We start from the raw sequence: 22689 nt of genomic DNA on the forward strand, positions 1-22689 counted from the left end.
GGCGGGAAGCCGCGCGCGGCGGCGGGCGGGGGAGGGGCGGGGCCCTGGCGGCGGGCGGGAGCCGGGGCTGGAGACGGGCTGGGGGGGGGGCCGGAGTTGTGGGGGCTGGAGCTGGGGCTGTAGGGGCCTGGTGCCAGGCTGGGGGGCAATGTGGGGGGCTCAGAGCCATGCTGGGGGGCAACGTGGGGGCTCAGGGCCATGCTGGGGGGGCAACGTGGGGGCCCGGAGCCATGCTGGGGGGCAATGTGGGGGCCCAGAGTCATGCTGGGGGGCAATGTGGGGGTCCGGAGCCATGCTGGGGGGCAATGGGGGGGGCGCAGGGCTGTGCTGGGGGTCACGCTTTTTACTCTGCTTCATCCGCTCCCAGGAGACACTGCTCGAGGTCACTGCAGGAAGCCGCCTGCTGCTCCCACGCCATAGCGCCCTTCTCCTGGCGCCTCTCCCCTCTCCCTCCCCCCGGCCAGGGCGTCCGACGGGGTACCAGGGTGACCCCAAGGCCACGGCTGCCGCTGCCAGCGATACAGCCCCGCAGGCGGCAGCGCCAGAGCTTCACTGCCTCGATAACGGGAAACCTTCCAGTTATTTAGTCTCAGCGCTTCCCTTGCTCCTCTCACGGACGCCAGATTGCAGTAACCCGGGCAGACACTACTGTCCTTCGCTATCTACTCCGTAGCTAGTTTTATACAGTTTGCTTCAGCCTTTGCTACATGCTCAGATGTGTGCTTATGCAATGGCAAATGGCTTTGCTTTTTTTTTTTTTTTTTAATTAAAAAACAGAAATAACTGACTCCATTTCTGTGAAGAATCTGGCTTTTATTTAAATATTGTTCCCTTCCAGAAGATACACCCCAGATTTGTACTATAAGAGGATGAAAAAAAAAGAGAGAAGGCCTTTTTCGTACTTGGAGACCTTGGGGAGACACTGTCAACATTTCAGTCTTTTCTGTCGTTATTGACTGCATGGCAGCAGAAGCTAGACGGCAGAAAGTCTCTTTTGATCCAGTTCTTTTCATGAGCTGGGCTTCTGCATGATGAAAAAACATCATGCCATGAAAATGTAAAGGCAGGGTAGCTCTTGTGGGAAGCTTTGCATCAGTTTTTCAGAAGAAACACTGAAAAGAATGTACCACTCCACACAACTGCTCACTTTTAAACTGCGCATCAGCAAACTTTTGAGTTTACTTAAATGTACCTAAAATTTTCCTCAGGTTTCCTTCAGCAGAGCTCATTTAAGTCCAGTTATTAGGTTTATTAAGCCTTTAAATGAGCAGTCAAATGATAAAACTTTTTTTTTTTTTTCCTAAAAGGGGCTTAGTAAAATAGATTCTCACAGAAGAGAAAGGAAAGGTATCAAAACTAAGAATTCAAGTATGAAAGAACAAAACTACAGGAATGCTAGAAATACAAACAGCTTGCTTGAACCCATCTTTCTTGGGGGGAGTCATGCAAAAACCACAGGCTGGAGGCTGGCCTTCCTACGTAGGAATACCCTGTCCTCACTGCACTCCTAGAGCCCATCACACTGGGAGGTAGACTGTATTTTTTGATAAGCTCTGGATAGCTTGTATTAAAAGGCTAATGGAGGACCTTTGTTCCATGTAGTTAGCCCATTCCAATCTGAAAAAATAAAAACCCACAGGAAAACCCAACCAATCTATTCTAATACCACGTGTAAATTTGCTGCAGTCACCAACCTGTCTGCAGAAGGAACTGCAACTCGAAATGTGGTGAGACCGTCAGCTCCACCAGCGCCCACTGCTGACCTGTAACAAATGTACCGCTTGATACAACACTGCATCACTGCTGATACGTAACACATCTTCGCTCTTAGTTTTGCTTCATATTTTTAATAAAATGGCTCTTGGTCTCCCAGGGGCTTTAAAAGACATAAAACAAGCACTTTGGGTATTTAGTTTATAATTGCAGTGAAGTTCTTTTGATTTGGACTGATTCCGGGTAGAAAGTCAGCTCAGTGGACCACTGGTCCCTGTGCAGTTGCACTGTATCACTGCATACAACTGGTAAGGTTGTAAAACACATTATCAGTGTCACAGCACAAAGAGATGGCACAGCCAGAATGCAAGAAAATGAAGGGAAAATGAAGTCACTTAGATAAAATCCTTAAACGTTCAGCTTCTGAGATGTGAAGGTCTCTCTCTTAACATCATCATGTAGTTTCTAAACCCCAAAGCTACAACCTATTCAATTCAGCCTCTGACTTGGTTTAACAAGCTTATTCAACAGTTCCCTCATGTTCTCCTGACCAGTTTCCATACTGAGAATCTGACATTTCTTTTTCCTGTACTTCAGAGCCAACCCAGCATAAAAAGCACAGTCTTTTTACCCAGTCATTACTGTTTGGTCAGAATCTGGAGAGAGTGCCAAGTTCCCTGTGCACAGGGAGGAGGTGGTCCTTCCACTAGAAAAGCTGTAGTAGAAGTCCTTTATATACAAGTTAAAGCCAAAAAGGGATGGGCCCCAGAGGAACAGTACAAAGCTCTACTGGAAACCAAGAGGGGACACAGCAAGACTGATTTACAGCATTTATCTCCCTATGAACAGAGCCCAACTCCCGCACACGTCTCATCAGAAAGCTCAGTTGTCCACTTCTTCCTCCTCATTTTGCTCTTCTTCCTCCATTCTTTCATCATCGTCATCATTCTCTTCCTCTCGGCTCTTATCTTGCTCTTCTGAGTCTGCCTTCTTGTCTTTATCTTTTCTTGCTTCTTTCTTTCCTTTCTGTTCACGTCTGTAAACTAAAACAAAAGAGAACACTGAAAAAGCGCAGGTCAGCCTGTGCACTGCATGAAGAGTAGAGCGGCTGAAGTCCAACGCCCACTTGCTCTCCAGGGTTACAACGGGAGCAGCGAACTCGGAGCAGCGACTCACCCTATTATTTGAGCTGTGCTGACCAGCTCCATAGGAAATCAGGTTAAGTGCTGTTCAGCAGAACTATGCTGAAAAGGCCGCAGGAGTTCACATTTACAGGCAGCACCTAAGACTTTCCTTAGACAAACATAATAGGGGAGTGATATCAGATGAGACTTTCCCAATCCTCATCAGTTGTGAAATAATGTTATCCCAGTCCTGTTAAGGTGCACATTATTTATTCCCCAGGCAAACTGCAGTGTAGGATGCTGGGCAAAGAAAAGAGAAACAAGACAGGGAAATAAGTGTTGCTTGTTGAACCTTCTAGAAAAACAGGACTTGGTGCTACTTAGACTCCTTCGACATGAACTGAGACCAGTACCTTCCAGTGATTCTTTTAAAGGGGCTACAAATCGCTGAAACTCCATTTCCTCCATGGCAGAGAGAACATCACCAGCATTCAGTGTTTTCCTCTTCCCCTTCATTGCAAAGTTATTTGCACTAGTCAAAAAACAAGAACAGAGATAATTGATAACTATCAATTTATTCTTGCTTCTTAAGGTCACAAACAACTTCCCCCCCCAAAAAAGTGAGCTCCTAAACATTCAGTTGTTCTTATCACATACTATAGCTGACTTACTATAATAAAGATATTTTCTTGTTTATACTGGCTGTTCATGTTTTCATCTAGTTGCATTGCTTCCCCACATTGATAGTATTCTGTTTGTATGGACCTTTCCTACAAGTAACCGGGAGAAGGAGAGAAGTTTGATCATTGGCTATAAGATGGTAATTCCATAATCTGGGTGAGTACTTAATACCCGAGAAGGGACTGTCTGCACAGCATATTCCGAGCAAACACACATGGCCATATTCCCAGCCACCCAAAAGAGGTTACTGTATCCTCTGGGATCAGCTCCAAGGCAGACTAAGGTTATCTCAGGTTTGTGCTAATTCAGCTACATGGTGAGCCTGGAAAATGAGCAAAGGGCTTTCGCATTTGCCTGGAAAAATCTGGCCGTGCTCCAAGGCCAGATGGCAGTGCGGGAGCCGTTCTTATTCCTCATGGTGTAGGCTGACACCCTCATTTAGAGAGTCCTAGCTGTCTTCCCTCACTGCTGCAATTTGATGGATTGGGCTATGCTGAAGATTGTTTTATTTATATAAACAGTCAATATTTCACTGGAGCACTGAAAAAAATCATCTCCAGGAGAGCCAGCAAAGAGGCTAGTTATAAATGAACTGCACTGGTGATCTGATCCAACCATTTCTTACCATGATGTTGCATAGAGCACAAACACACTTGCTGCTCGAGATATTGCGCTCCGAGCTTCTTTAGAAATATTTACGCCATCAGGAAGCTGAAAAGCAAATTTAAGTTTTATCAGTAGCTGCTATAAATGACTCCAGACTTGCATAATTCACGTGTCAGCTCAGCTAAAGCATTCAGAGAGTTCAGCATGACTAGAAACTATTTGTTTCAGATGCTATTACAGAAAGTTTGATGCTAGCTGAAAGTTAACGATCTTACTGCGTTCTCTAAGCTACATAGAAGGAAAGTAAATTCTGCATCAGCAGTGGGTCTGGCCAGCATCTTGGTGACGATTCATCTGATTACTATCAAATTCTTGATACAGAACAGTCACCCAGCAATATCTGAATTCATTCATTGATGCCTCATGGCTTAAGACCATCATATCATTAACTTAGTTACTAGGACTTACTCCAGTCTTCAGCATAGACAAGAAATTGCACTTAAAAACTCATGTTTCTGCTCTGATTTTGTTCTGGGAGCCGGTTCAGGAAGAGGCGTTCTCACTGCCTCATCACTCCTGCCTCTGAACATTACTGTAGGATTTCAAAGCCTGGATTGTTACTCCTGGCACCTGGAAAACTGGGCTGAGGGCAGAGCTTTTCCTCAGAGGTGCACAATATGCGTGACAGCACGCGGGGCTGCACCCACCGCTCTCCTGGGACGAGCTATTCCTGGCGCTTGGGCACATTTGGGGAACTCGAGCTGGCAGCAAAGACGTGGAATAAAGAAAGTGCTGCGGGGGCTGTTTTGGGGGAGTTTGTCTGTCGGCACCCACCCCCTCTCCCTCGCTCGCTGGGGGCCGCTGACGGCCGACTCCACCGCTGAGCTGTGGCTCCCCCGCCGCCACGACCGCCGAGGGGACGCGGCCCGGTGACCCGGTAACCGGCACTGCCTTCGCCCCGGGGCAGCGGGCCCCGAGCTAGTGGACGAGCCGCAGCCCCCCGGGGCTCGCCCAGAAGCGCCGCCTCGGCGCCAGGGCCCCGCCGCCGATCCCCGCCGCCTCCCCGGCCCGGCCCGGCCCGCGCCGCGGCGCCCACCGCCTCCTTGATGATGCGGGTGATGACGGCGTTGGGCAGGTTCAGGTCCTCGGGTCTCTCCGCCATCCTGCGCCCCCTGCAAGGCAAACGGGAGCGTCACTCGCCGCGCCGGGGCCGGGCCGGGGGGAGGCCCGGTGCCCGCAGTACCTCGCCGCGTGCCGGCCGCCGCACCGCGCCGCGCCGAACCGAACCGCGCGCCCAGCCGCTGCCCTCTCACCTCTGACCCCTCCCAGCGTGCAGCGCGCCCCTTCCCGGCCTGCCCCGCGGCCGCCGCGCGCCCGAGCGCGGCCGTTGCCTGGTAAGCAGCGCACGCCCGCTAACGAGGAGACGGGCCGCTGCGGGCGACGGCTGAGGCCCGGCAGCACGCTGGGCCCGGGCGGGAGCCTGGCGGCACGCGGCACGGGCAAGGAGGGGCGGGAGGCAGGACCAGGGGCGGGCGGCGCAGGACGGGGCGGGGATCGAGGGGCCAGGGGCGGGGCCAGCAGTATCGGGGGCGGGGCTGGGGTGTCGTGGGCGGGGCTAGGGAGGCGGGGCGCCTGCGGGGGCGGGTGGCGGGAGTGAGGGCGGGGCAGTTCGGGGGAGCTTGCGGGGGGGGAAGGATGGGGTGGGGGACAGTTCATGGGAGCCCTGGCGGGGGCGGGTGGTGGGAGCCGGGACGGTTGGTGAGGGAGCCGGGGGGGGGGGGTGAGAGCCCGAGGGGAGGCAGAGGCGGTTGGTGGGAGCCCTCGAGGCGGCCGCGCGGCCCCGCCGAGCCGCTCCCGGCCTCGCGCAGCGCAGCCCCGCGCGGGGGCCGCCTCGCCCCGCCGCCGCTCGCCCCCCCCGGGCCTTCGCCTCGCCGGCCCCGGCGCCAGCAGCGAGTCTCGGGGTGAGAAGTGGTTTCGCTGGCGCTGGAGCTGGAGCGTGCCCGCAGCGCAGGGCCTCCTGGCCAGCCTGGGCCTTTGGGCGCGAAGCCGCCTTCAGCTGAGGCATCGCTGCCCCCCAGCCCCACGCGTGTAACGCTGGGCCTCAGTTTCTCTTCAGTTCAGTTCATAAGTTTTTATCCCTTTCGATAATGTGATAAGGCAATTAAAGTAAGCAAACTCAGGGTGTTAGCAGGTAGTAGATTGATCTGGTGCAGTGTCAGAGGTGATTTTTGAAATTGGGAGTGTTAATTGTCAGTGCATCTCTTCTCTGTACAAAGCATACGTTTTCCAGCAGTAGTTTGTGCTTATTTGTGAGATGAGTTTATATGAAAAGGTTGGAGCTTGTTTTGGAGCTGATAGTGTTCCGGGAATAGTACACCGCATTTTGAGTATAGAAGGGTCAGACCTGAAGAAAGGCTTGTGTGCCTGAGAACGTGATTGCGTTTCCAGTTATACTGGTTGGATTAATAAAAGCCGTCACCCATAGGTACAAATCATGGCTCTTGAGTCTCATTTTTAGCACAGTTTAACGTATTCTACTGTTAACTGTACGGCCACTTTATGGCGTGCAGAGACAAGATGTTGTAGCAGGCGTTGGATTAGTTTCTAATGAAAGCGATGACAGATTGTAACTGGTCCACTTGTAAGTGTAATAGATGGTATTAATGTTGGCTTGGAGCTGGCTGTCTGCTCACTGCTCTTAGAAGAGTCATTAGAAGCCATTGTAGCTTGTTTTGTTTTTCATTTTGCCAGAGGGCAAGGTTGTCTTTTGTACACACCTTTTCTAATTTGAGAAGAAAGCGAGGCGAGTTATGTTGCTTTCTGGTGAAGGAGGTGGACTGGAGTAGAAACAGAAATGGTGCAGCCCAAAGCTTCTGCTCTCATGAACCTGTTCTAGACGCTTCTCGTCGTGAAGAGGTGTATATCTTTCTGATGTGATGGACTCTCTTCTTTCTTGGATGCTTTGATTACCAATGAAATAACTGAGACTAAAAAGGTGTGCTTGTTTTTAATTACAATATCTAGAGGGTTGAAGCTGGGTCTATTAAAGTAATAATTAACTTATGTTTTCTTTGAGACATTTAATGGCAATATTGTCTCATGCTTTTTTGTTTTTCCACACAGGCTAGCGTAGCCAAACCACTCCTTTTGTGTCACTGTAGTTATGCCAAAGCCACAAGCAGAAATTATTGTACCAGTGTAAAACGTGACTTGCAGTAGTAAGCTTCACTACTGCAAGTCACATTTTATATGTTACATGTTCTACAAGTTACAGCTAGATGAGACTAGAAAGGTATTTTGATATAAAAGCTCTGGATCTACAGGGTACAATGCCAGCTCGTCATGACCTAGGATGGATATGCCTGAGGACAACCTGTGATCTGATTCCCCCCCCCCCCCCCCCCGCAATTTTGTTATTTTTAACTTTATTTTTATACTGTGTACATCTTCAGGTTTGTTTTCTTCTGCTAAATTAATATGCACTAATTTTCTATTTTGCAGAGTATTTAAATAGATGATACCATCTTACTGCCCTGCCTTCGTCCTGGAGTGGTTGCAAAAATGATGACTGCAGATGTAAGCCAGTGGGATGAAACTATTTGTGATAAGGTTATTTGTCAACATCCCCAGTGCTGGGATACACTGAGGAGGATTGAAGAGGGACATCCTCGGATCTGTTTAAGAAATTCTGATTCAATTTCTAGAATGTTTTTGGAAAGTGAAGGTAAAGTTTTGGTTAAATTCTTATTTTCACAAAAGAAGGGAAAAAAGCATTCTTACATTTGAGATAACTAACTTGAAATCCTAGTGAAGTCAAGGCAATTCTCAGTTTTCACGTGAGGTAGCTAGTGAAGTTGAAGACTGTTCATAGATTTTTAGATTTTTAAAGCTGGAAGCAATCACTAGATTGCCTAGTCTGACCTGTATAAAGTATTCATGCCCTTCAGTATTTATTTCAATAGCTTGTTCAGATAAAGCATCCCTTCCCTAAGGTTGGCTGATATCAAGAAAGATGGAATCTATTACTCTCCTTGGCAGCTTGTTTCAATGGCTTCTTGTTAAATTTAGGTGCTCAATCTCCAACATGCATTTTTCCTTAAGTATATGTCCATAAGACCTCACTCGCTAATAGCAGATTTCATTCCACCTGAGGACCTCAGCAACGCGCTTCAGGAAAGTCTTTGTAAGTGAGGTTTCCATATCAGCTGTGTGTACTCGTTGATCACTGCTTCCTAGTGTTTGCCTGTAGGTCTGATCTCCTGTTCAACCAAGCGATTCATCAGTGTTTGACAAATCTTGCTGTCATCTTTGGGTCGCTATGGACAGATAATTAAAAAGAAAGAGTTGTTTTACTTGTGTTGCTATAATTCCTCAAGATACACTGTACACAGTGGCCTGACAATGTGCCCTTCTCTTTTGTAGCTTCGCAGAGCCCTTTAGTGGGGACTCTGAGCAGCTAAGGAGCTGACTGGGGGTTGATGTTGCACTAACCTTCGTGCTCTTAGAATGAAGGGTTGAGGGTCTGCAGGGCTCATGCACGGCACAGCAAATGCTGTGGTGTGGAAGGTGGTGATTTCTTGTATTTTTGGCGCTTGGGCCCTGGGAATCACAGAATCACAGAATCGCTGAGGTTGGAAGGGACCTCTGGAGATCATCTAGTCCAACTCCCCTGCTCAAGCACATAGATGATCTGCACATAGAGAACTTCTCAAAGAATCACAGTTGCTATAAGGTGAATTATTGTTTCCTTAGCTAGAAATTCTGGCTCCTATTAAATGGAGTTAATACACTGATGGAGCTGTTGTCTTCAGTGGCAGTAAATAGTTATTAAACACTCCACAGGTTTTAATTATCAGATCCTTGATGTTCACCTTGCATTTGCTTTACTTTGCTTAGATGAATTTCCAACATTGAAAATAGTAAACATGCCTCCCAGCCAGTCTTTGAGAAGATGCGTCAGATGTTCCAAGTGTCCCAGAACTTTCTCCATCTCTGCTGCACCCTCTCTTCTAAATTCCATGCTTCAAGGAAGTTCAGATGAAGATAGTACTGTCAGGTGAATTGCTCTGAACGTCCATCTGTGAGTTTTAAGCCTGCAGTAAGGGTGGGCAAGAGGGTGATGGCCTGCTTGTTTTTTCTCAAAGAGCTCCCGAAAATATTAGGTTCAGCTGTAGTGGACACAGCTTACAAAGTGTTGTTTGTACTGTGTAGAACACACTGTTAGCAGTAACGGTTTTGAGTCTTGCTTAAGTTTAATTCCTTGAAAATGATGCTTCTGTATCATTAAGACCAAATAAATAACAAATTTGAAGTACAGATTATTCCTCTATAGAATAATCGCTGTGGAGTACGTATATGGTCCCTGTCAGTACTGAAGCCCTATTAAGATAGGTGCAATAAAATTCTTGAAGAAACACAGGTCCTGATTAAATTTGGGCCTACAGCGGTGTAGAATCTGGTCATTAGACCTTGAACCTGCAAATGGTTGGGTATGTTCATAACCCCTGTAGGCCTGTGAGTCAATTCACACCTCTTCCCCGTCATTAGTGCTATCTGGATCCACCCTCACCTGCTGTGGAGCTATTCACAGAGTAAGTTATCACAGAGCTTGAGTCAGAGGGGACAGTAAAGCGCTCAAGGGCAGAGTCAAGCGCGTGTCCTGTTAGCTCCTTTTTGTAACAAAACAGGAAGGGACGAAATGCTCGCATAGCCGAAGGCAGGCACATAGCTACGTAGCTCAAATCTGAGGGGCTTCCCGTGGTGTGGGCTGTTGTTACAGCATTTGTTTTTACTAGTTGAAATTTGTCATAGACTTGCCGCTCTGCATTCTTTTCTTTTTCGTTATAGAAGAAGAATGAATTTTAAACACTTGATGGTATCCTCTTTTTAAAGAAAATGAGCTTTTATTCTTTATACTTCTGTCCTGAAACTTAGCTCTAATATCTCAAAACATTCCCGCTGTCCTTTCCCTAAAGTAAAAATAGCCTAGAAACAAAGAGGAGCCCAGTTCCCAGTGGAATGCATTGGCATATAGATGTCACTCACACACTCCTCTTCCTAACTCAGGTCTTCCAAGGTTAGATCATCTCTGACTAAGGCTTTCCAATCCAACTGTTTCATCCTCAAAGCTTAAACCACTCTAGCCATCACAGTGTCAAAATCAAAACCGTTTCCTAGAGTCCCTTTTATTATAAACTGATTCAGTGGTTCTGATTATGAGAAAAATCATCAGGCTAAAATTCTACTGATTGGGAAGATTTTCCCATCTGACACGAGAATGATATGAGCACAAATTATTTGTATGCAGACAGAATTAAGGAGCTATTTCAGCTGCATGGACCAACTGTTCCATTAATGCTGGCTTTGTTAATTCTCTTTGGAAAGTGCTTTGAAAAGGAAACCTGTAGGGTAACCTCTGATTTGCTTTTCATGCTGTTCATTTGCATTTGTCTCATCGTGAATCTCACTTCTATTTGTATTCCAGTTCAGAAAGACCTGTTTTCCCAGGCTTGAACTCTGCAGCAGGGTCAAACGTTATCTCACCTAGACAGATGAGCTTCATGGTCTTGAATAACATTGGAAAAGTGAGTGTTTTCAGCTTTGGAGGAGGCTGGTCAGAGTGGTTAAACGTGTGTCTGTTTACTGAAATTTGTAGCATATCCTTAAGTTTCTGGAAACTGAGCAATGATGCCTTTGTATGGAGCGCTTGGACTCTTTCAAAGGCATAACCAAGAAAAACGCTATCCGTCCGAGCATCTGATATTCAGTGGTTTGCATCGAGTAACGATAGATCATTCAGTGTCTTTCTGACTACTACAGAGATTGGAACAGTTGTGAAACTATATCTGCAGTGACTGGGTACGCTCAGCTAATCTATTCGGGATGCAAATGAAACCACAGAGGTGGCTTAAGGGGGCCACGTTAAGGCTGAACTAATGGTGTGCCACTACCAAAACGGGATGACTTTCAATGACGGTAAACTGTTTGACTTGCTTGGCGGTGACATGTACCTTCATTCTTTAAATGTGGTTTCCTGACCAATTTAAGCGGATCTTAATCCTCACTCCTCTGAAAGAGCTTACTCCTGGCCACGTGCTTCTACTATTTGCTTTAGGAACTACTGCTGGTTCTAGGAGTATGTGACTGGGTTGAGCTGATCCAACTGGAAAGTAATCTTCCAAAAAATCATTTGTTTTTGGTCAGATCTATGGACTGATCCAACTCCTCCTATGGCTACAAAATGTACGGTAAAGAAGAATAGGCCGTGCTGTAGTGGAAAGTGCTCTGTGGTATAGAAAGCTTAGAGTCAAACCAGACTGACAAGGTAACCACAGCAAGGAATAACGCAGAGTTACTATGGATTGAAATTCCAAGTGTATATAGGAAGCATGTAGTTGTACCCTGCTGTAACATTTGCGCAGTCTGGAATAACTTCTATACAGGGAAAAACTTAGCAAGCTAGAACTCTTTGGTCTGCAAAAGAGATGATGGAGGCTGGATATAACAAAGGTTTGTAAAAATCAGGTGTAGCATGGAGAACGTAGATGGAGACTAAATTGTTCACTGCGTCTTCCAATTCAAGAATTAAGGGGTCAAATGATGATAGCAGCTGGTGAGCGCAGAACAAACAAAAGGCTGTCACGCAGTGTATAGTTTAGCTGTGGAACTCTTTGCTGCAAGATGCTATAGTTGCTAAAAGTGTTTAAGGTTTAAGGCGAGACAGGACAAGTTTATGAGAGAGAAATCCACTGACGGTTACTAAATACCTGGAGACCAATTCTGGCTCAGGAAGTCCTTGAATTGAAAATTGTTGGAGGCTGGGTGACTGTCCTGGGAAAATGTTTCATCTGCTAGTTCTATTCTTATGTTCTTCTCTAGGCATCACCTTTTGACCACTGTCAGAAACAGGATACTGAGCTACACAGACCTTTGTTTGACCCGGTACGTCCGCTCTAACGTTCTTATGCACGAGCATGAGAGCAGACACAAGGGAGCAGTCAGGAACGTACGGCTGGGGCGAGACAGAGAAGAGGGCTGCCCTGTCAGCAGCAGGCTGCAGTTAGATTAGGTTAATCTCGACATGAAAATGCAGGAGAACCTAATGCATTTTACTTTCCAGTTGTGCAGCCTAGAGGTAGGGTTTCACCAGATGTTGGAACAGATCTCTACCTACAAAAAGGGTAGCTCGGCCCCTTCCGCTGTGCTGTTTCTGGCATTTGATCTTTGTCTCTTCCCGCCACACCCCCTGGCCATGTCAGTTTGCTATGCCAATGCAAAAAATAGTTACTTTTCTGCTGGATTAGTGAGCTGAAGTGGCTCACGGAGAGGTTGGATAGTGCCAGACCTGGTGAAGCACCAGGGAGCAGAGCCTGGATTTACATTGTCAGCAAGTTGATGGAGCAGCTCAACTATCTCCTGAAAACAGCTTCAAACTGTTTTTGTGCACACAATTCAGCTCAGGTGACAGGGAGTAACTTTTTAAGCTGTTTTAACTTAATTGTTTTAGTCCATGTGACCATACTAAGGCAAAAATCGTAATTCCCAACAAATCTTTTGCTATATTAAAAATCTATCTCTTATGAGAAGTGTCACTGAAAATTTTAGTGATCAGGGTTAATACATCATTTTTATTTCATTAAAATAAATCAGCAGTGGCGTAATACTTAGCATTTGTCAAAGCGCAGTAATCTACAGCAGCACTGCAGGCTCAAAATTGACTCAAAAAAGGATACCTCTAAAAGTGTTTAATTGTACCATATCTGTGTTCTAGCTTCGAGTGTTTCATTTTCCCGAGATAGCTCCTCCTAAGCAGGGTTACTGTTCAGAGAGTGGAAATCTGATTAAGTGGGTCCCAAATAAACATCGAAAATGTCAAAAGCCTGGACTGCAAGCAGTGTCAGAGTGAGTAACGTATCCACAGAGGTAACAATTGCTCCAGCAGCAGAGTGCAGAGGAATATTTTATCCCAGCTCTGTATGCAGGCCAGCAGGGGCTGAGTGCAGAGATCGGGTAGCCCCCCTATTCACACAAGAGTTGCTAAGTGGCAGCAGCCACTCTTGCGACCTGTGGGACTAAATAACGCTTGTCCAGGGATTGCTCTACCTCACCACTTGCTGTTGAAGTTTTGGCCCTTCTTCCATTGTATTTTTTTTGTGCATCTTGCTCAGCACGCTTAATTCAATGTCTGTGTCTCTGTGTGACCTAGTTGTCTAGACTGCCTTCTTGATCAATTGTAGTAGGCCCTAGGACTGCTGCAGAAAGAGAACTGGATGTTAAGATATCCAGACGTCCTCTAATGGTACTGGAATGTCTCACAGTACAACTCTTTGCTAGTGTAATTGAGGGTTCAGAGTGCATGGGGAAGAATGACGCCGTGAGTTCGCATACTGCTCACACTGCTTTTATTCTGCTTTTATTCAGGTTGAAGCCTGTAAGACAGATATGTGTTAAAGACCTTGCCTCTGAAAGTCTCAGTGACCTTAAAGAAGCGCAAAGCCAAGGACGAGACGTTGACACGGTAGGGTTTTGAGGTGTTTGTGTAATCTTCCTAGGTTAGCTCTATACCCAGCCTGCTGTTATTCTGCAGGCTAGAAATGGCAAAAGTGAAAAAGAAAGAAGAAGAAAAAATATTCTGACCCATTGCTCTAAAGAGTCAGTATCTCCTCTCGGCCTTCTGAGAGTAAATTAGATTGTGTGCCGTGTTCCTGAAGATAGTTCACAGGTTGCTCTGATTGCCTGTATCATTTATGGCTGCTGTTTCCACTGTATAGTTATAAAGAGTGGCAGGGGGATGCTCTGCCAGTCCCTGGAAGAAAAGCTTTGCACAGGCAGTTTCTGCAGTGACCAAGGAGCATTGCTGTGCTTTCAAAGGGATCATTTCCAAATGAACTGAGGATGAGAAGAGAGATGGGGTTAAAGATCAGGGTAGTTGGAGCTGTGAAGGGAACTCCTTATTTGTCCTTGCTGCAAAAAGCGTTATATGGTGGGCGTCTGAGTTTTCTGATTTTTAACGTTTATCAAACAGTAGGCCTATAAATGAGATGTAATTTGACACTGATTGGGACTGATTATGTTGTGTTCCTGATTGGACTACGCATATGAGTTATCCCATTCTCTCGCCTTTGGGGAAATAATCAGTGTGAGCTGGGGCATTCTGTTGCTCTTGAATAAAATGCCCAGCTGTCTGATTTCTCCACTCGAAGACATTTTTCCTGGAGAGGTAGCCATTAAGGGGACTTAAGCATTCCAGGCTTGACTCATCTTCCTCTTAGCTCTGTATTTTACCATAACTGTTCTGTTCCTCAGAGAAGAATGAAATCCAGGAAAATCCCTGCAGGAGGCCAGCCCAGTCTCATGTATCCAAAGAGAAGCCAGATACTTAGCTGCCCATCCAAAACAATAAAATCACTTCTAAACTACAAAACCGAAGGGTAAGCCATTTTGTCTGAACTCCTCATAGCAATGTGCTCTGACATTGAAGGGTTTTTAGTCCCTGCCTAATCTGCAGTGCTGCAATTGCATCTGCAGAGGTAGTGCACGGTAGGGCAGGTGTCTTAACTGCCTGCCTTATCCCCTCCCTGCCCCTCATTGAGTGGGTCAGCTCCTGATTTCTGGAGGGAAGTCTGCTCCTGTGCTACTGGCGCTGATGCTGGGGAGAGGATATATGGGAAAACTTAGATGGTGAAGGTTGTGGGGAGAATTCCTGAAGGCAGAAGTGTAACAAAGGCAATTTCTCGTGCTGCTCTTCTGTTCAGTCCAAAGATCTGTTTTCTCTTGGGTCCAACCAGCCTAAAAGCTGCCTGGCTGACAAGGTAAAAGGACAAAGAAATTCTACTAGCAAGTGTAAAAAGAGACCCAAAAGTTACATATGAAGACTGAATCCCCACAAACTCCTAAAGGCGCTTATTATGTAAGACTTTATTCCGCTATTTTTGTCTCACTCTCTTCCTGGGTTTAGAGTTGCTGACTTCAACCTTTCCTCTCTTTGGTGCCTTGCTTCTTGAACCAAAGTAATAAAAAACCTCTCTGCTTTCTTTTTAGTTTTGCAGAAAAAGATGGGGTACTAAGCCAGTCTTGCCCTGGACGGCTGCAGATTGCAACCATGGTGGAGCTGCAAGATGAGGGTGGCCTGAAGCTGATGAACAGGCAACCAGGCTTGTCTGATGCTAAACCAAAGTCATCCCGTCCCTTGCTAGTGCAAAAGGTACCTGCTTCGTATAAGCTCTGTGAGAAAGCGAGGGTCTGCCTGTCCTGAGCCAGTACGGAGCAGGGAGCTCCATGTCTTCTGGGTATCCCTTAATGTGCTTCTTGTTCTTAGTGCATGCAACGTAGGGGTCTTTTTAATAGATGTGACCCTTGGAGCCCCAGGCCTACTCATGTTGTTGTTTAAGGACATAAAAAGGTATATTACTGCCTTTAGCAGTGAAACAGCCCTGACTGCATTTGACGCTCTGCAATTGCTTTGTCACTGATGAGCACTCTTTTGTGAAGAAATTCTCGGGTTTTCTTTGCTGTGATTTTCAAGTTGTCTTCTCATTTGGACATTGCGAAGAAGATTCATGAGAAATGGTTTGGCATCTACCCTCTCCATTGTGCGGTATGTCAGTAAAATGTACACAGCAGTAGATTTTCTGGCTCAGAAAGCCTTACTCACCAAAAAATGCTTCATTGGCCGTGCCCTCCTAAGGGAGGCAAAGCTTAAACTGCGTTTCCTGGAGCAATCTGTAATCGTGATCTCTGACCCCAGGGAAGAGATCTACAGAGCTGCCTTCTGTGAGCATCCCTATTGTTTACTGTATTTCTGGTGCCCTCACAAAGAGCAGAATAAAGAAGCAGCCAAGCCAGCACCCATACTAGGACGGGAGGTGATGACAAGCTGTCAGGTAAGACAGGCTTCTCCTCATACGAATAATTTCAGTACAAACTCCTGGACTTTGTGACATACTCAACCTTGAGCATTAAGGATCATCTATAATCACAACTGTGAAAGCACAACATACCTGTCTAGCAAACAAGACTCCGAGGACAGATCATTGAATTATTTAAGTTCAGAGGCTGATAGCAAGACATCTGTGGCCAGATCCGAAAAGAATCCATGATTTTTGTCCTGAGAGTTGAGAAGCCATCCCAGAAGGAATGCTAGCCCCCAGCTCCGAAATCCAGGGCTTGCTTCTAAGATCGAACTTCTCTCTTTCCACCTGGTGCTGACTTGGACATTGTTCTAACATCAGTATCAGCTTCAACACTGATGCCAGCGTCAACATCACCAGGACTGAGAAGGTGATGCCGTTCTCAGAGGAAACTCTTTGCTTCTTCTATCTAACCCTCACTGAGAGGGGAATGAATTGGCTATTTTACAGGGAGATGAAGAGCCCAGTCAAACGCTAGTTAAGAGGGGATACGTTGTTTCTGTAATACTGTTGGGGTAGATTTCAAGAAGGAAGAACAATTCAAGGATAATATTGGCATAAGGTCAAATGATTACAAGCTCATGCTCAAAAAGTTCAGAATGAAAATTAGAGAAGCAAGAAGAGATGTAAGAAACCTTGAGCAATTCTCTAATTAGCAAGAGAGAGACTAATCCCAGCTATGTTTAAAATCTGAATTTTCCTACTTGTTTCTCTTTTCTGCATGTCACTTCTTATGAATACTGTAACTCAATGTCTTGTTAGAATATACTTGTTTTTATTTTAAGTTGCCTTATATTTAAACTGCTCTTAGGTACATCCAAATAAGCCAGGGCGTCATTTGCTTGAAAACTGTGAATCTGCACAAAGTCTTGCTTGTACAACTCCTTTGGGGAAGCTTCCCTTTCTAAAATACCTTGTCACATAAAGCATGTCTCTGCCATTTTTGGCTTGGACAGGATTTAAATTTGTCAGCTGGGAATTGTGCTCCTGGGCTGATTCCTTTCATCTTTGCACTGTTTTGTTGTGGCGCTGGGCTAGCTACTCTCTCGCGTCATTAGAGGGGCTTTGTGCTGTGTGATACCACCTGTGAAAACTCTCGCCTGGTTTTCTGTTATCTTGCATTGCAACGACTGTGGCCTTGACAAATGCAGTCTTGCCATAGTTGCGTTAATTCAAAAAGTTGCTAAGATCATTCACCTAATTTTTCACCTTGATCGTTTTACCTCTTCTTTTTGCATCCTTCCACTGGTTCATTCTTTTCTGTGATAGCGCACATAAGAGCTCATCTTTCGTTTCCAGGCCGGTCCCTTTCAAACTGACAACTGAGTCTTAGAATATCATCTTAGCACAGAGCTATGGAGGCTGAATAGGTGACTTTGGGGAGCTGAGAGGGAAGCAAGGGGTCCTGGTGGGGTCAGCTGGGCCCGTGTGGGGCAGGTGGAAAAAATATATTATAGTGATGACTACAGCTATTAATTCAACTGTGATTTTTTTATTTATTTTTTCCTGCTTGCTAGGCTCCAGTAATGGTGAATTTGAAAGAAAAAAGCACACAAAGCATCAAAAACAGCCGGTATCTGAAGAAACCAACAAAAATTAAAACCGGACCAAGTATTAAAATAAAAACTCCAGGTATACCTTTAAGAACTTCTACTGCATTTCTGTGCTTTAGTGTACTAGGATCTTTGTAAACTTAACTCTGGGGAATACATATTTTTTCTCTTGTAAATTCCTTTTTAAAATGTATTATTAAAATTTTATGCATAGACACTAAGCTGAAAAGAGTGCTCCTTGTAATGTATCTCTGATGATTTGCAGATCTGCAGCCTAAACCTTAAATTTCAGCATTTCCTTTTAATCTTTGAAGGCAATCAGAATACAGGGATTAGTGTTCTGTTTTGCAGCGGCTGTATGTCACCAAAACAGTGTGGTAACATTCAGGTGTTTCTGTTAGTGGAAATATCCAAAGGAAGGCGCTCTCTGGGTTCCTGGTTCAGATATGAAACCTTTAATAATAACTTCTAATAATAATTTTAAAAATATTTCCTTGTATCCAGTCAGAACCACTACAGTTTCAATTTATGACCACTGTCTTTTGTTCTGCTGTGCACCTCTGTAAAGTGCCTGGCTCTGCCTTCTCAATAACTTCTTGTAGGTACCAGAAGGCTGCTGTTAGGTCTCCCCAAAGCTGCTTTTCTTCCAGGCTGAACAAGCCCGGTTTCCTCAACACTTTCTCAAAGGGCATGTGCTCCATGAGCGCTTTTAAGCAGGTTAGGTTCAGGAACACAATTTAGTCAGCCAAACCTTAACTCAGCCCAGTATGTCTCTTTGCCTATGTTTCTCTGTCCTCATGAGGGGAAAATACTGAAAATAGTCTCAGATGTTACTAGGAGTAGGTGTAAATTCATCCAGAAGCACAAGACTAAGTTGCTCCCTTCTTGACTGAATGTCTGTGGTAGATGTTGTGCAGATGGTGTTCCTGCTCTGTGGGTGTTTCCGTAGTATTTTTGGACTGTCAGGTATCTGGTATCTTCCAACATGACTGTGATTCTTTGTGTCTCTGGTTTATTCTCTGTGCCATGAACCTAACTGAACACTTTAAAGGGCTGTGTCAGGGCTGAGAGACGGCCCGTAGCGAGTGGTTTGGATGTGCATGACCCTGGAGGAAGAAGCAGCATCAGGGCAGATGCAGAGCGGCCCTGCGTGTGTCCCATGAGTGCTGTGTGGGTGTGGAGCGTGGGACCCTGTGTGCAGCCTGAGTTCTTCTGGCTGGTGACTGGGTGGTGTCAGCTTTTCCCTGGTTACAGAAAGGCTTTCTGAGCTAAGAGCTCATTTAAGGGATGGCTTTGCAGAGGGGCTGATCGGTCTGTTCCCTGTTTCACGCAGACAGCATGCCCTTGTGCCTCTTTTCGAAACTGGAAGAACAGCCGGACTACTCAGATCTGTTTGCATTTCCTGCTGAGTTTCTGCAGTGCTGCACAGACGGTGGCCCTGAGCAGCCCCCTGCCGAGCTGGATCTGTCACCCAAAACAGTAAGTGCTAGGTTCAGTCATAACTCAAACTGGAATCTCAGTTTTCCTGTCCTGCCTCTCCCTGGCTTTGTGGCTTAAGCAGAGCCCCGTAGCAGCTCAGGAAGCATAATCCACCGAGGTCTTTAATTGGTCAAAGCAGGAGATTTGCTAAGAGCAGTCACCCGTGTATTTCTGTCATGCACATTGTCAGGAGCAGTTACAAGAGGAAACACCACCAGCAGCTCAAATCTCAAAGCAGGTGGCTCCCTCTTTGTACCGCTCTCCTTAGTGCATGTTCAGTCTTGGTCCTGAATCCCTGTACTGTATGCTGAGCTACTTAAGAAAGTCACAAAGTGGAAATGGTGAGTGTAGCCACCTCGTCTTTTCTCTGCAGGGGGTTCTGGTTCAAGAATAGTGTGTTTTCTATTCAACAGCAAGCCCAGAAGAGTTCATTCTCTAAGCCTCAAAGGTATAATAAAACCTGGCACACAGAATGACCTAGACAGCAATTCCTTCATTTTAGTGTCCTTCAGCACAAGGTCAGGACTAAAGAAAATGCTTGAGCAGATTTTACAACAGGCCTGCGACTCTTCATTTCCTCAGTGTTGCTGGACAGTCACCGCACTCTGCACGGGTCTGAGCTTTCCCACCCTCTCCTAGCAATAAGTAACTGAGGTGGTTCCTTTCTCTATATCCTCTCTGAGATGCTAATGTCACCATTAACCTGGCTTTTTACGTGCTCATAGCTTGGCCAGGTGGAGCTGAACAGACTTTCCTAATGATGAATGAATGTGTGGTGAAGGTTGCCCTAGGTAAATAAGATCACTGTAGCTGTAGGCTGGATGCAGCAATGCATTGAGAAAAGCAAGACACTGTTGAGGGAAATAACATGGTTGATTCTCCTCCTGGCCGCCCAGTGCAAGAGTCCTGCTGTGTCTGCTCCCAACTGCTTACCTACATGACTCTGTCCCACCCCCAAAAAGTACGGTTTCCTTCTATGATATCTGCAATGTTTGTGCCCCTTTTCAGTTTAAAGAGGGCATGCATCATGGAAAGGAGAGCCCTGTGGCACAGCTCGTGGAGCTCTGGAGAAGGAGATCTTCTGGGAAGTCTGTGCTGGGCAAGAGTAGCACAGCAAATCTGGTGCCTCAGGGTGAGTGATGCTGGTGCTGCTCTGCGTTTGGAGTGCAGTAGCCAGAGAGCAAACTGGGGTGTGGGAAGGGCAGGACAAGCGCTTCTCAGCCAGTGCACTTGGTCTCTCTGGGGGGGACTGGAGCACTGTTTTTGCTGATTGAGTTGACTGAGAGATTAATGCTTCCTTGCCTGATAGGTGATCAATCTGTTGTTCACCAAAACATGGTGCAAAAACGGTATTTTATAAGAAAATCACTCAAAATGCCCACATTTCAAGAATTTGCTGGCCCGTGAAAGGATGGTTGTGCTGAGAAGAAGCATGAAAGGAGCAAGTGTGACACTACTGCAAGTGACAGACTAAATATTTCTAAAGACTTGGTATCATACTGGACATTACTGTGGAAAGCCTGAGGACAGGTCAGAGGCACTGGGCCAAGTCCAGCAGACTCACTCCAAACTGCACCTGAACTGAAGGCATGCAATTCTTTTCTTGAGAAATAGGGCTTATATCATGAAATATCAAGGATCTAAAGCTGGAGCATCCATGATAATCATCCAGGGTCCTTGGTAGTTGGTGGAAGGAGCTAGTGTAGCCACTAACTCAGACCTGCCTTTGGGAGCCCAGGATAGGTGAGAAGAAGCCCATCCATCATGGTTTCAGTCTCATGTTCTGTGCTCTGGGGACATTTTCTTGTTCTGTCTGATTGAACACAGCGGACTGAAGCACTTCGGGGCAATGCTGGTCCCATGTCACGTCCTCTTCTTTTATCCTCTGGCCAGGTGTTGAAGAGCACAAGCAGCCTTTGACAAGAAAAGGGAGCTGGGACAACATATACGCCAGGCGCGCTGTGAGCAGGGAGGATGGTACATGGGCACTGTGCTACATCCAGGAAGTCCAGTATCCGGGCAGAGCAGTTCCACTAGCCAAAGAGGAATTTGAAGATGACCCTTCCTACAAACCACCGCCACCACCGCCTCCTCCTTCTCCTTCTCCTTGCCTACAGGAGGACTCTAATGAGGTTTCTTCAGAGAGAACATCCCCTGCCTTTGAAGGGCTCAGCAGTCAGGACAGTCTTATCCGTTAACCCTTCATCAAACAACGGCTGAGGGAACCTGTCCTGGCACTGGCCCACTCCTATCTCAGCTCCTGTCTCACCTTGTGTTTGGGGCCCCCTCCACCGTGTTTCCCTTGCCAGCCACAGGGCAGGTGAGGGAAGCAGCTGGGCACTTTCTACAGTCTCTAAACGTTCAGGACAGGTAAAAATCTCTGAGATCTGAAAATAAAAGAAGAGCTTCTCACTCTCCCACCTGTTTCTGTGCTGCGCATTGGCTTCCAGAGAGGAGCTAGTCTATAGAGCAACTCAAATACACACCACGGCCTGGCCATAGCTACCTTAATATCCTGCAGCAAGGAAAAGGCACTTACCCACCAACTCCATAGGGCAGGCTGGCACAGCAGGCCGGGGCAATGAGAGGGGCTGAGCAGAGGCCGCTCCAAACGGGAACGTGTGGGAGCAAGCCTCGGCCACAGGTGCTGCTGCGAGAGGAGCCAGGCTGCCTCCTGGGCACACGGGAGGTCCCGCTGGCAGAACTTCTTTGCCTACAGCATGGAGACTGAGCAGGCGGGACGTGGACGTGGAGCCTGGGGCTCCTGCCCTCCTTGTAGCTGAAGGCAGCAGAGTGAAAGGGGTTTGTGGTGGCAGTGCCTGGAGTTTTCCGAAGGACAGAGGCGAAATGTATTATTTCGAGCTCTCAAGGCATCCTGGAATCCAGGGAGACAGAGTGGGTCTGTCATTCCCTGTCTCTGCTTGGCTCTCCAGCATGCAGGTGCGCCCAAGAGCCGTACTCTTGGCAGATCTCTTGGGGCACCCTGATTCCTCTGCCCTGCTGCCTGACTGATCGCAGACCTGCAGCTGCACCCAGAGCCCTGCCCTAGGGATCCTGCTTTGCGCCTGGCTCTCTCCACTCTGGTAGGGAGAAGTCCAATCTAAATTTAAAGGTTGGTTTACCTTCACTGTGGAAGTTTTCTCCACTTTTTTAGCAGTGAGAATAATAATTTCCAGCCTGAATTTTGTAGAAGCAGCGCCTATCCCCGAGTTTGTCCCCTTGTCTGTCTGCTTTCCCTTCTGTTGTTTATTGTTTATGCTCTATCTCTTGGCCTGAAGTATTCAAACATTTGCTTTTAAAACATGTTTCTCACCAGATAATGCTTTCTGATTCCCTCTGTTTTTTCCACATGCCTTCTGAACTGCTGGGGGGTTTTCCAGGCCCCCCAATCATTAGTGCTCTCAGTCCCTTTATTATCACTTCCTATTTTATATGATATTTCTTGGCTTTTGCCTGCAAGAATGCTCTCAGCTCTCTCAGCTGCAGAACAGCATGTCTTCTGATTTCCAAGCACCTGTATGTGACCACTGTCCTGGATATAACCTTGCCCAGAGGATGCGTCTTAGATTTATTTAATTTATAGAGAATGATTTCAGCAGATGAGAACAGGCAAATCCCCAAAGG

At 46.6% G+C, this 22689-nt stretch overlaps 2 protein-coding genes across 3 annotated transcripts; one reads left to right on the plus strand and one right to left on the minus strand.

Moving 5' to 3' along the window:
• Positions 1–792: 792 nt before the first annotated feature.
• POLE3 (DNA polymerase epsilon 3, accessory subunit) lies at positions 793–5514 on the minus strand. Of its 2 annotated transcripts, XM_067309049.1 has the most exons (6): positions 5438–5514; positions 5221–5296; positions 4144–4229; positions 3251–3369; positions 2608–2756; positions 793–1763 (listed from the first exon to the last, which is right to left on the minus strand). In XM_067309049.1, exons 2-6 carry the CDS (start codon positions 5284–5286, stop codon positions 1737–1739), a joined length of 447 nt encoding a protein of 148 aa, XP_067165150.1. In that variant the 5' UTR covers positions 5287–5296; positions 5438–5514; the 3' UTR covers positions 793–1736. The 2 variants fall into 2 exon arrangements, with proteins under 2 accessions (XP_067165150.1, XP_067165151.1); XM_067309050.1 differs by lacking the exons at positions 793–1763; positions 5438–5514 and having other exon boundaries at positions 1832–2756; positions 5221–5416.
• C21H9orf43 (chromosome 21 C9orf43 homolog) lies at positions 5452–21480 on the plus strand. The gene is made up of 13 exons (XM_067309378.1): positions 5452–5518; positions 7626–7848; positions 9021–9180; positions 10609–10708; positions 12003–12065; positions 12895–13025; positions 13564–13641; positions 14435–14554; positions 15165–15327; positions 17551–17665; positions 18920–19065; positions 20074–20197; positions 20959–21480. Exons 2-13 carry the CDS (start codon positions 7686–7688, stop codon positions 21261–21263), a joined length of 1668 nt encoding a protein of 555 aa, XP_067165479.1. The 5' UTR covers positions 5452–5518; positions 7626–7685; the 3' UTR covers positions 21264–21480.
• Positions 21481–22689: the final 1209 nt, after the last annotated feature.

Source organism: Apteryx mantelli, chromosome 21 (assembly GCF_036417845.1).
Source record: "Apteryx mantelli isolate bAptMan1 chromosome 21, bAptMan1.hap1, whole genome shotgun sequence".
Taxonomy (NCBI): Eukaryota; Metazoa; Chordata; class Aves; order Apterygiformes; family Apterygidae; genus Apteryx; species Apteryx mantelli.